Source organism: Stigmatopora nigra, chromosome 2, assembly GCF_051989575.1.
Source record: "Stigmatopora nigra isolate UIUO_SnigA chromosome 2, RoL_Snig_1.1, whole genome shotgun sequence".
Taxonomy (NCBI): Eukaryota; Metazoa; Chordata; class Actinopteri; order Syngnathiformes; family Syngnathidae; genus Stigmatopora; species Stigmatopora nigra.
Window position 1 is genome coordinate 8,541,589 of NC_135509.1, and position 13,096 is coordinate 8,554,684.

The following is a 13,096-nucleotide window of genomic DNA, read 5'->3' on the forward strand; positions in this document are numbered from 1 at the left end:
TTCTTGTTAAGTTTGTTTTTATTTTGGGTGACTTTTAGCGTATTGACTGTCTCTGATGGCGCCAGTAAAACAACTCTTAGAAGTGCATTCTTCTTCCAAAGTTACTGGGATTGAATGAGTTAAATGGCCGATTGCGGTCAAATTAATGGGCAAAAAAAACAAGAGCGAGCACGCGCCGTTCTCGTTAATGGATGCATAAATTCTGTTTGATTCCTTCACAGTCCTTCTGGGACTCTTTCCAAGGATCAAATTAATGACATGATTTCCACTTTCGCGTCCTGTAATTAAAGACATGCTGTAAATGGTTTGGACTCATGAGGAATGTAATGGTGGTTTTCATGCCAATTATAAGATGTTGAGACTCTCATCGTCTAATAATGAAGACTTAACGCATGTTTACAGAAGTAGCTGGTCAATTGGACATTGACTGTTGTCAATGGCAGGCAATGAGTTCATGAATTTGGAGACTTTTCTGGTTCATTTTAGGGGACTTACAGGTCACTTTTGCTCAATTTTGGGTACTTTAAGCTATTTGGCGGCAATTCCTATTCACATTTGGTCATTTCCTGTTCATTTTGGGTTATTTCCAGGTCATTTCCTGTTAATTTGAGGTCCTTTCCTGTTCATTTTGGCTACCTTTGCTGGTTTGGGGTCTTTTTACGATGAGTTTGGGGCATCACAAATAACTTTCTGTACATATTTGGGTTCCTGTCAGTTTTGAGGCACATACGGGTCACTTCCTGTTGTTGTTTGGTACTTCCTGCACATTTAGTGGACTTCAGGAGTAAAGTCCTCTACAATTCATTGTTTTAATTTCCTGTTGTTTAGTCAATTTCACTTTCTGTTGCCTTTCTCTTTTGTTTCTTTTTGAACCGGAATGGCCGCCCAGCAGCGACCCGCAAACAAATATTACGCAACCCGATCGAGACTCCTCGCTAACGCGTCCCACGGAGGGCGACGATCGGACGCTGACATTTTGTCGTGGCGCAAACGTGCGCAGATTAGCATGAAAGCGTTCCACCCACCGGGGGCGCTAGCTGTCGTGCATTTGTAGCGGCGTTGAGTCACCTTGCCTCAGTCCAGCCTGAGAGCTTTGGACAATTCACTGTCACTTCTGCCCTGGTTAGCGTGCCAACGCTAAAGAGCCAAATCTGCTAAATACTCCCCTTTTACAGATTTATTCATGAAGCACATGGGAAATGGCTTTTGTGAGGTTGCTCAAACATGCCAAGCATAGAAATTTACATGAACGTAGCACTAGCACGCCCTGAGCCAATTTTGTTGTCGCCTGTCAGCCATTTTGTGCCTGTGTCATTTGAATCATTATACAGTCATACCTCTACTTATGAATGCCTCTAGGTACGAACGTTTCAGGTTACAAATTATTTTTTATATGCAAATGTTTGACTCGAGATACAAAAAAGATGGCGGAAGGAGATATTTCAGTGGCGCAGGGCACATTTTCACATGATTTATTTATTTTAAAGACATTAATAAATCATTTCATTATCATTTTCTCTCATTTTTGTTTTTCATACAAAATTGGGACATTTTGACCAATTTTAAAGGACTCTGGAACGAATTAGAGAATTTACATATAAAGTACACTTCGACTTACGAAAATTTCAAGTTACAAAAAAAGTTTTGGAACCAATTAATTTCGTAAATAGAGTTACGAGTGTATAGTTCAATTTGTAATAAAAAAATCCATTTTTTTCCCCTTTTTAATTATGGTGCATTTGAAAATTAACAACCTTTTGAAAAAGTCATAATATTAGTAATATAAAATGTCATAATAGACATTAACATCCAAATAGTAATCAATTATTATCAAAATGGGAAAGTTTGACCTCTGAATGTATAAAAATCCTCTCATTATTTCAAAATTTCTGGACTTTTGGTGCTGTTTTGCCTGGCCAAAGCTTCCCTTCAATTTTCAGCAACATCGTCAGGAAAGCGAAGCACTTTCGGAAAAATGTCACTAAAACGCCACAGTTAAAAAGCCAAAACGCATGCGGCGTTAAACCTCAAGTGACAGTGAGCTGTCCCATGTCACATTTAATGTGACATTTATGGCTCGTGAAAGATTTTACGATTGAATTTCTTAAAGCTGACAACACGCAAACCCTCAAGCGGCCAAACAATAACAAATTAATTACATTCCTGTCAAAATTGTCTCTCTGTAATTCATGGCCAATAGGGAACGCGTTGTCTTGTCCTTGTCGGTCATTTGGTTACTTTGCTAAAATTGAACAAAAAAAAACATGACATCCTCTACATTTTTACTCACCTATTTATTTTTGGGCCTTTTCAGGTCACTTTCTGTAAATAAATTGGAGCATTTTCCATTTAGGGGTCACTTTATGTTGATTTTGGGGCCTTTGGGGTTTATTTTCTGGTCATTTTGAGTCATTTTTTAAGTGATTTTTTGGCTTTTTTGGGTCACTTTGTTTTGAAATCATCTCTGTTAACATTATGTCATTCCCTGTACATTTCAGGACATTCTGCTTCACTTTTAGTTGACATTGCGTTTTTGTGGGCATTTTCAGGTGACTTCCCGTTGTTTGTGGCTGTAAATTCTAGTACATTTTCTTCCTGTTCATTTCCTGTTGATTTGGGGCATTCACATTCATGTCTGGTTGCTTTATATTGACTTTATTTTTCCAGATGTCACTTTCCTCGTGACATTTTATCATCTGATGGAATGTTTTTGTCCAAACTATGCTGTCTTCCCTGACTTTCTAATTGACACATTGAGAAACCACCCCAAAATAAACCCTCCCCGAAAAGATAATTGCGACAAGCGGGTGAAGTTAACCAAGCAGGCCCCAAAATGAATGTGAAGTGACATAAAATCTACGGGAAGCAAATCATCCCTTGACATGTCATTTTGCGGTTAAGTAACAATCACTCCCTTTTGTCTTTCAGGCGTGCTGAGTCTCCCCGAGGGCCTGACGCTTCACCAGCGAGCGGGAAAGAACGGCGAGGGCAACGCCTACGGCCCGTCGGAACTGCGCTCCGTCGAGCAGTGCTTGCTGGCCACCCGAGTGGGCAGCATCTCCGAACTCAGTGAGTGACTGACGGTCGCCCCATACAACTCAAGTTCAGACATATCACAATCAGAAAAACACTTTTATATTGACGGTGGCTCGGTGTCTTGAGTGGTTAGCACGTCGGCCTCACAGCACTGGGGTCCTGGGTTCAAATCCAGGTTGATCCACCTGTTTGGAGTTTGCGTGTTCTGCGTGGGTTTTCTTTGGGTACTCCGCTTTCCTCCCACATTTCAAGGACATGCATGGTAGGCTGATTGGACACTCTATATTGCTCCTAGCTATGATTGGTTGTCCGTCTCCTCGTGCCCTGCGATTGGCTGGCCACTGTTTCTGGCCCGAATCTGCTGGGATAGGCTCAAGCACCCTCTGCAACCCTAGTGAGGATGAAGTGGTTCAGAAAATGAATGAACGAACGTGTATATTGCACATTGTACAGTGTTCTCATTGATGCTAATGGCAAAAGACAATGTGCTATCCACTTTAGCCTGCTATGAACCAATAGCCGTCTTCTGCATGCTCACTAGTCACAAACACATCCCATAACTAACATTCAGATTTACATACTAAGAAAACACATATATAACACTTTGTACAGCATTAGCTTTAAGGCTAATGGAGAAAAACAACATACTAATCACTTTAGCCTGCTCTGAACCAATGGCAGTCTTCTCCATGTTTTTTGGTCATTAACCCCCTTAAGACTTAAGGTTCAGACAGACAAATTAGCAAAACCCATTTCTGAAAATGAGATGAGAGATGACTCATGTATATTTCACATGATATAGCGTTAGCATTGAAGCTAATGGCAAAAGACAAGGTACTAGTCAGTTTAGCCTGCTATGAACCAGTGGCAGTTTTGTTCAGAATGCAGTCATCAGAGTTAAAAGGTTAAAAGGTGCCCAAATTCTGTCCCCCACAGCAGTACATTTGTCACCATTGCCCCCCTGGTGTCTGCGTGCCAATGTCCTCATGAAGCTAAAATGAATCATCGGGAGTGGCTGTGTCATTTGGAGAATTCTTCTTAGGCGCTGATGATCAAAAATGCAAACGATAACTCAAGTCTGCTCACTCACCATGGCGTCATTATGTAAACAATCATCAGCGGATGATTACGCTCTGTTTGTTGGGGATTGTGTTGGGTCAGGAGGACACAGACAATCTTAGATTAGATTGGATAACTTGATTCATCCCGTATTCGGGAAATTTCACTGTCACAGTAGCGAGAAGGTGAGAATACAGACACAGAAGAAGACATTTTAGACATAAATAAATAGGTTATAAATAAGCGACAAACAACCTGTTGTTGATAGGGACAATTTAGCATAGAATTAGATTAGCATGGATGGTTTTGTGAGAAGAAATCAGACTACCCAAAGCAAAAACACGCGAGCCCGGGGCGCACATACAAACTCGCCATAGGAAGGTCCGGATTTGGAATCGAACCCTCAGTTTAAGAACTGTGTGGCTGATGTAAGAACTGTCGACCTTCCACTGAGAAAGACCAAAAATGTCAATGAAATGTTATTTGAAGCATTTTTGAAGCATTTTTTGTGTTTTTTGTTGCAGGTGATATGGTGTCCCGGGCCATGCATTACCTTCAACCGCTGTACACCAAGAATCACAATAACGGCACCCCGGTCCACCAAAAGAGTGCCCTGGTCCAATGGGCTCCTGAGGCCATTTATACACTGTGTTACTTCATGCACTGCCCCCAGATGGAATGGGAGAACCCCAACATTGAACCATCCAAAGTGACATTACAGACCGAGAGGTAAGATGTGCAAAAAGTACAATAGTGGGAGGGGCTATAGATGATGATTCGTTTCTATTCAAATGATCTAATATATCTTCGCGATAAATCCGATCTGATGTCCATTGGTCATTACCGTATTTTCTCGCATATAAGCCGTATTTGTCGCTCAAAAAAACTTTGACTGAATCGAGGGTAGGGCTTATATGCACATAAATTAAGACAATGTGCCCAATACGGTCATTAATTTCAAAATAGAGAATAGATAAACTGATAAAACGCTAAAAAATATTCAAGAAAGGTGTCTTCCTTGATATGTTTCCTTCAAAGTAACAAATTGTGAATCAGGGGCTTCTAATACCAGAGAAATTGTGAAATTCAATGATTTTAAGGCCATGTTAAGGGTGGGGCTTTTATGCAGAGGTGGCTAATGTGCGAGAAAATGCAGTAATTGCTATCACTTGGCGCCGATTAAATCCGTCCTTAAACAGAATGTCAGAATGATGCAAAGCGCTGGCAATCTTTTCCTTGTTGTTTTTTTTTCACTCCCTTGATCGCTGCTTTCTCAGCAAGTCCTTGTACAAACACTCGCAGAGTCCAGGTCGAAGGTCGAGCAGGACGCTGGGAGGTCAAATGGATTCTTTTCCTCTTTTTTTGCCCTTTAGAGACTATCTTACGTGATTCATTATCTACAAAAGTAGAAAGAAAACATGGTGGCTGGTGAGGATGCCAGGATGACAGCTAATGCTATCAGCTAACGGCAGTCACCTTATGTCAAGGGTGTCAGACCATTTTAGATATAATATTTAGTTTTTTTTTTAATAAATGGATTAAAAGAACTGGATTAAAATCCATCAATATTCAGTTTTTTATAGATCTAAAACAATGTTTATTTTAGCTTTATTTTAATGTATTTTTAGATTTTACAAAATGATTTTTGAACTAAAAACAGAAAAAATGATTTAAAAATTTGCCATTATCAATAGATAATGATAAAAATAGATAAAAAAGAAGCCTAGAAGCCTAGAAGCCTAGAAGCCTAGAAGCCTAGTCAGCACTCATGATTTACGTTCCCGGGCCACACAAAATGATGCGGCGGCCCAGAATTGGCCCCCGGGCCGCCACTTTGACACCTTATGGCCAAATGATCACATCACCATTGATTGAAAAAGAATGTAAATGCTTGTACACATACATGTAGAAAAAGTACACGCCAGTACACGTTTGTTGTCCAAGTACATGCCAGTATACACATGTTTGTTATGTTGTAAAATACAAAATGTAGTACAAGTCCACTTCCATTGCTTCAAAAATATCAGCCAAGTTGATCACAATGTTACGAGTATTGATTTTAAATGGTGTTTAAGATGACTACTTTCAGTTTAACTTGCGTCATTTTATTTTGAAAAATGCTTCCCTTGGTTGAGTCATATTTTTGGACGCATTTCGAGAAATGCTGCGCGGAATATTTCCGTCGAATTCCCTTGGCGGGGGGATTGTAGCGGCGGTCCTGGCGTATACGGAGAGTGGATTGAGGCTGCCTTTGCGATGGTATTTGAAAAGGAAGCGGCTCCTCAGCCTTCGCTGTGTAAACACCGGGCTCGGGTTCAAGCATATGGTTGTCATTTCCTGCATCTGTCTCGGCACGACCGCTAACAAGTACACCTTACAACGCGGTAGGCTGCCGTGTGATGAAGATGCACTCCATCTGTTTGTTTGGCTTCTGTTACATAGCATTTTTCTTTCTTTCCGCGGATCAAAATGCGTCCAAAGAATTTGTAAAATCAGACAAAAGAAAGAAAAATACAGCTTGTATGCCAGACTTTTGACTTGGAAAAAACACACACAAAAGGATTTTGTGGAATAACAAATTGATGGGAACGTTGCCCCTACCAACATGGCCGCCCGGAGGCTGGTTTTGATTTTGGCTTTGGCTTTGGTTATGATATGAAACGAATTCATCATTACTACATGTCCAATTTGTTTGAAATGGGAGGTGTGGCAACAAAATAACTACAAGAGATATACTAAAATAACAATGTTGCCCCTACCAGCATGGCCGCCATGAAAGCGGTTTTGGGGGGACCGAAGTAAAGTCTTTTGTCATGAATTGAAACGAATTCATCTTGCCTGCACGTCCAATTTGTTTAAAGTGGGAGGTGTGGCAGCAAAATTACTAAAATAACAACAATGCCCCTCCCAACATGGCCTCCGGGTGGCCATCTTGGTTTGTACGGAGTAAGTTATTTTGTCATGAATTGTAAAATTAGTTCATTCTGAGAGGACGTCCGTCAGATTGGACGTTGGAGCCCATTCATGACAGCGAATTTATCAAAAAGATGCATTCCACCACAAAATAGAGGGCTAAATCCCCTTTTTTTTGGCTGAAAAGTGCCAAATCCTCCACAATCGATGAAAGATCTTTTCATCTACTTGGAGACTTTCTGTCAGCACAAGCTATACTTCATTCTCCCACATCAGCACATCTCCATATCATGATCTACTCTTGGCAGGGGTCACGCATTACTCCAACGCCGTCTTTCCCGTTTAACCGCATGTGACCGCATCTCGTGCCTCTGTCTCCCCCCGCAGGCCGTTCATGGTCCTGCCCCCTCTGATGGAGTGGTTGCGCGTGGCCGCCGTTCACGCCGAGCACCGACGGAGCTTCTCGGTGGACAGCGACGACGTCCGGCAGGCCGCCCGGCTGCTGCTGCCCGGAGTGGACTGCGAGCCTCGCCAAATACGGTACTTGAATTTTCCCCCAAAAAATTCTAGTGGTATTTTGGTACAAAAATAAAGCTTAATGTTATTTCACTATTTAATGCTTTTCTAATGATTTTTTTCAATAGTAAATGTAGAAAATCAAGTATTAATCTCGTTTCATTTTAGCTAACGATGAGAAACTTGTTGAAAAGGAAGTGAGCACGGACTTTCAAAATAAATCAGCGTTTTGACAATGTGAAAATGCTAAATTTATTTAGAATGTAACATTGCAATCCGAAATGAATCGTCATGCAACCTAAAACAAACATTTTAAATATTTAAAAAAAATTTAAGGAGATTGCAGCATAAAATAATTATTGTTTTTTTAAATATCTGATTGACTGGTGTAGTAAATAACAGAATATTTGTAATATTTGGCAGCTATATAATAGTAACCTGTGTGATTAAAAAAAATAGTCCATAAATTGTGCCGATATGTGGCCCTTTTAAACAAAAACCAAGGCATCCGAAAGTACAAAATTCCAATGCGACCTGGCAATTTTCCGCTTCAGGACGGACGACTGCTTCAGCGTTTCGAGAAAGCTGGACGCCGCTTCTACCGAAGCCAAGTTCCTGCAGAATTTGGGCTTCCATATGCTCAGCTGCGGGCGCACCGACTTGGTCAAGCAGGCCGTCAACCTGCTGGGGCCAGATGGGATCAACAGCATGAGCGAGCAGGTTAGCTCGCCGTCCAACGCTAGCTGCCCACACCCCATCTCAAAATCTCGTCCCATCCTCCCACCCACGCATAGAGAAGTCCAGTGGCGGCCTTCCTTCTTTATTTTCCAATGTACTTTTCCATGCATAACAGCGCCGCTCTTGTGTCCACGCAGGGTATGACGCCGCTCATGTACGCTTGTATCCGTGGCGACGAGGCCATGGTGCAAATGCTGCTGGACGCCGGAGCCGATATTAACAGCGAGGTTAGTCGTTTTTCGTGTTTTTTTTTGGGTGAATAAGGCAAGGGTTGCGTTGTATATCACTTGTAGACGTCCAATCCATTTAAAGCGGAAGGGTTGGCAGATAAAATGGACAAACGCCCCTAATTTCAAGTGGATTGGACATCTTAAGAGGCTCCGAAAGGAAAACCCTGACGTATTTTCAGGTGGAAAGTCGATTAAATGACGTAATCTGTCGGCCAATTGTGGATGAATGGACTTTAGCAAGAAGCCCATCTCTCATCTCATCTCTCTTGTCGTCCTTCTCATATCATCCGCCATCCCGCAAGTGTCTATTTGCAGTTTCCCAGCCGCGCCAAGTGCGTCCGAACGCCACATTTGGCTTCGATTGGCTAATCATCTTTCCCCGCCATCACGCAAAAAGCGTGCAAAATATGTCTCCGTTTCCCTTTGATTTCCATAAGAAGAGATGAGAGAAAGAAAAAAAGCCATCAGGAGCCGATCAATCGATTGATCGGCGCTAAAGCTAACGTTAGCGTTAGCCTGTCCTGGCGGCGTGTGGTGCTTTTTAATGTGTGTTTTCCTGTCACGCCCCCTCCCCTCCCCCTTGGTGTCCACCCCCAGGTGCCAAACTCGGTGCACAAGCACCACTCGGTCTTTCCCGAAACGCGGCAGGCCACGCCCCTGACTTTCGCCGTGTCGCACGGCCACGTGCCGGTGGTGCAGGTAGTAGACGGACTTCTCTCATCTCGGGCTCATCCTTTTCACTCTTTTTCACTTATTCATCTCAATTGCTTTGTTTCAATCGAGGGAAGGTCAAAATGGCCGCCGTCGATGGTGGTAGGCGTCCGATTCATTCGGACTGGGAATCAACAACGTTCATTCAAAAAAAACAATGAAAGAATATGGTTTTAACAACATGTTTTTCTTTAAATAAACCTATAATATTGTCATTGTATTACTTTGAAAAGAAACAGACATTTTTTTCTGAAGAATATTAAATAAAAATATCGTCTAAAAGCTATTTTACTGTATTTTATGTCAATTTTCAATTAAAAAAGGAAAATACTTCATTTTTTTAACTCATAAAATTCCAAAAAGTATCAAAAAAGCCTACAAAGAAATTTAGAATAATATTTACTTATGAGAAAAACATCATTAAGATTTTTTTTCCAATTAAAAAAGCTAAATAAATATTTACTACTCAATTCCAATACGATTATTTTAAACTAAATCCATTTTGAATGGGAGGGGCCAATGAACGTTCCCGTCAAAATTAATTGAATGTCCGTCACAATCGACGGCGCCGTAACATAATCACACAAATGAAAAAACAAAATTCAGCCAAAAAAAATCAATCTACACCTATCAATGCTATCAATATGTTTTTTCATGGTAGATTTTCTCCCACGTTTCACACCAATAAGACTTTTTATTTTTCAAATCCCAGCCTGCTAAACATAGAGATAGGCTCCTCCCCTTCCCTCTTTCCTTTTCTTTCCTTAACTCCTCCCTTTTTAATGAAAGAAGCCAATGAACTCTGGTTGTGGAATAAAAAAAAAAACATCCAAAATGGATGAAGTGAGTCTGATCTCCCTGTTTTTCTTCTTCTTCCTCCCCACCTGAACTCCGCAGTTGCTTCTGGATGCCAAAGCCAACGTGGAAGGCTCCCTGCAGGACGGCATGGAGAACTACATCGAGACGCCGTTGCAGCTGGCGGCAGCTGCCGGTACGCTGGCCTTCTTCACCAAGCGACCCCCCAACGACGGTCTGATTTTGACGACTTTTTATGGCGCCTAGGTCACTTTGAGCTGGTGAGCCTGCTGCTGGAACGGGGGGCCGACCCCATGTTGGGAACCGTGTCCCGTAACGGCATCTCGGTGGCGCCGCAGGGGGACATGAACTCCTACAGCCTGGCGGCTGCGCACGGACACAGGTGATTGAGCAACTTGAAAATTGCCTTTTTTTTAACCCCATAGTTGCTCACTTTAACGCTTCCATATTATAAACATATGCTGCAACTTTGATGATGATCCATTAATTTGTTCTTGAGTTGCTCCCAAATACCTTTTCTGACCTTTGTGACCTTTCAACCATGACCCCATCATTTCTTCACAATATTGTGAAATATAGCCCTTCCTCTACTTACAAAATTAATTGGTTCTAAGACTTTTTTCATAACTTGAAACTTTCGTAAGTAGAAGTGTACTTTATATGTTAATTCTATCTTCCATTCCACGGTCCTCACACAACTACGTGCCCTTTAAAAGTGGTCAAAGTATCCCAATTTTGTAGGAAAGATGTGAGGAAACACACAAAAATGCGAGAACATTATAAGGAAATCATGTATTAATATCTTAAAATAAATAAAGCATGTGAAAATATGCTCTGCGCCGCTGAAATATCTCCCTCCATGGCTTTTATAGATGAAATACCCGTGTTTCTTCACCCGATGACGGCAAGAGCCAAAAGCCGTCCACTTTGTAGTACATTTTAGACTTTTAAGTGTGCCCTATAAGTGTGTGTGTGGGGAATTCAAAATAACATAACGTATATGGAAATGCATTTACTTTTTGGGGGACTTTATAACTTGGATTTTTGCCCAAATCCTTTTTTCTGACCTTTGACATCCATTCCATTTGTGACTTTTGACCCAGAGAGTGAGTCATGAACTTAGTTTTCTGATAACTTTCAGAAACGTCTTTCGGAAGTTGTTGTCTCACACGGAGAAGGGCAACAAAGGAGACGTCTTATCCCTGGAAGAAATTCTGGCAGAAGGATCAGAGACGCGAGGACAAAGTTCCTCCGAGGCCGACTTGGTACGCAGCGGGAAGGCCAAACTCAAAGCCCTCAAAGAAGCCATGTACCACAGTTCGGAACACGGACATGTTGACATCACCATAGATATCCGCAGTCTTGGTAAGATGGCCCATTCATTCTCCATCTTACATTTCCCCATTTTTATTTATTTACTTTTTTTCATAACCCAGGAGTTCCATGGACTTTACACGCCTGGCTGGAATCTCTGCGCACTTGCTTCTCCCAGCACCGGCGACCGCTCATCCAGGGTCTCCTCAAAGAGTTTGTCTGCATCGAGGAAGAAGAGTATACCGAGGAACTGGTCACGCATGGCCTACCGCTCATGTTCCAGATCCTGCGAGCTAGCAAGGTAGCGTCAGTCGGTCCAAATTTCATGTTAAACTTTATTTGTTAAACTAAACACCCCTATCGTGCCTTTCTTTGTTCTTGAGTTATTGTGAAAAATATTTTTGGGACTTTTGACCTCTTGACCCCGAAAATGAAACGACCTCTTTCATTTCTAATGGAAATCTGAACTGAGTATCTTGGCCAATGGCAGTTAAATATCCTCCATTTAATAGACCAGACTTGTACATCAGATTTGATTCATTCGAATGTCAGCTCTCCGTATATAAGGTCAAAAGTTTTGAGACACCTCACCATTCAGTTGAATGAGAAAGTGTCTCAAAACTTCTGTTCAGAGGAAAATGGAATTTAATCAGATCGAGCAAATTAAAAAAAACTTATTTACTGAATCAATTTTAAAAAAAAAATCAGTAAAACCCTGATATAACCCTGATACTTGTTTTGACCGTATTTTACGGACTATAAGTTGCACTTTTTTCAAAGTCTGTCTGGTCATTTTTTTCCACTCTGACCCCCAACAGCTTGTTATGTTGTATTTTTTAGGCTATAGTTATAAAAAAATGAATATGTTGACATCAACAGGTGGCGTTATTCCCTATTTTACTCTTGACTTTAACTTATCATGTTTTTTTCTCCCTTTCTGACCAATTAATGCAACTTCTAGGCATATTTTCCTTTACATTGTTACATTTTTTTCTGACTACTGCGACTTGAAACATACGGTATAGTACATTTTTAGACATTTTTCATTCCCGGCGGATGTTACGAGCTTCGCGCCTCATTTAAAGCAAACGGCCTCAGCGGAGGTGTGCGGGGGAGGAGGAGGAGGGGGGGTTGTCGCCGATTTCCCCGTCTATTTTGCAACTCTGAGAGTTGGGAATAAGCGTCGCAGGAAGCATGTCTTTTCCTCCCTTTTGGCCGTCTGGCACGTTCCACTCGGGCGCTCCCAAACAAATTTGTAGGTGGCAACTAAAACGGGGCCTTTGCTGTTTTTTCTCAGAACGAAGTGATCAGCCAGCAGCTGTCGGCCATTTTTACGCAGTGTTACGGACCTTACCCCATCCCCAAACTGGCAGAGATGAAACGCAAACAGACGTCACGTCTTGGTGAGATATTTTGTCTTTAAAGTGAAAATTAAAATGAAAAAATATCCTTGAAAAGGTTTGGGCTGAGAGGACACAGCGCCACCATGTGACTGAAAGGGGTACCTGGATGATTATGGTTTCTCAATATGTGTTTTTAGATCCACACTTCCTGAACAACAAGGAAATGTCGGATGTGACGTTTTTGGTGGAGGGAAAGCCGTTTTATGCCCACAAAGTTTTGCTCTTTACTGCCTCCAATAGGTACGTTTTAAAATGCACTTTTTTATTTTCTAAGTTTAATAAATAAGTCCTCCATTTTTCACTGAGAGCTCCCAAAAAAAAAATGATTTTCATTTGACGGTCCACAAAAATGACAAACTC

At 41.5% G+C, this 13,096-nt stretch overlaps 1 protein-coding gene across 2 annotated transcripts in view; it reads left to right on the forward strand.

Moving 5' to 3' along the window:
* Window positions 1–13,096, forward strand: part of btbd11b (BTB (POZ) domain containing 11b) — a 31,652-nt gene that overhangs the window by 15,956 nt on the left and 2,600 nt on the right. Inside the window, exons 2-13 of one of the 2 annotated variants that reach the window (XM_077712295.1) lie at window positions 2,929–3,069; window positions 4,620–4,824; window positions 7,396–7,548; window positions 8,079–8,244; window positions 8,400–8,489; window positions 9,090–9,191; window positions 10,101–10,194; window positions 10,266–10,401; window positions 11,161–11,384; window positions 11,456–11,634; window positions 12,631–12,736; window positions 12,874–12,976. In XM_077712295.1, coding sequence (XP_077568421.1) covers window positions 2,929–3,069; window positions 4,620–4,824; window positions 7,396–7,548; window positions 8,079–8,244; window positions 8,400–8,489; window positions 9,090–9,191; window positions 10,101–10,194; window positions 10,266–10,401; window positions 11,161–11,384; window positions 11,456–11,634; window positions 12,631–12,736; window positions 12,874–12,976 — 1,699 coding nt within the window. The remainder of the gene's footprint in view (window positions 1–2,928; window positions 3,070–4,619; window positions 4,825–7,395; window positions 7,549–8,078; window positions 8,245–8,399; window positions 8,490–9,089; window positions 9,192–10,100; window positions 10,195–10,265; window positions 10,402–11,160; window positions 11,385–11,455; window positions 11,635–12,630; window positions 12,737–12,873; window positions 12,977–13,096) is intronic. The other variant, XM_077712296.1, reaches the window with a different exon arrangement.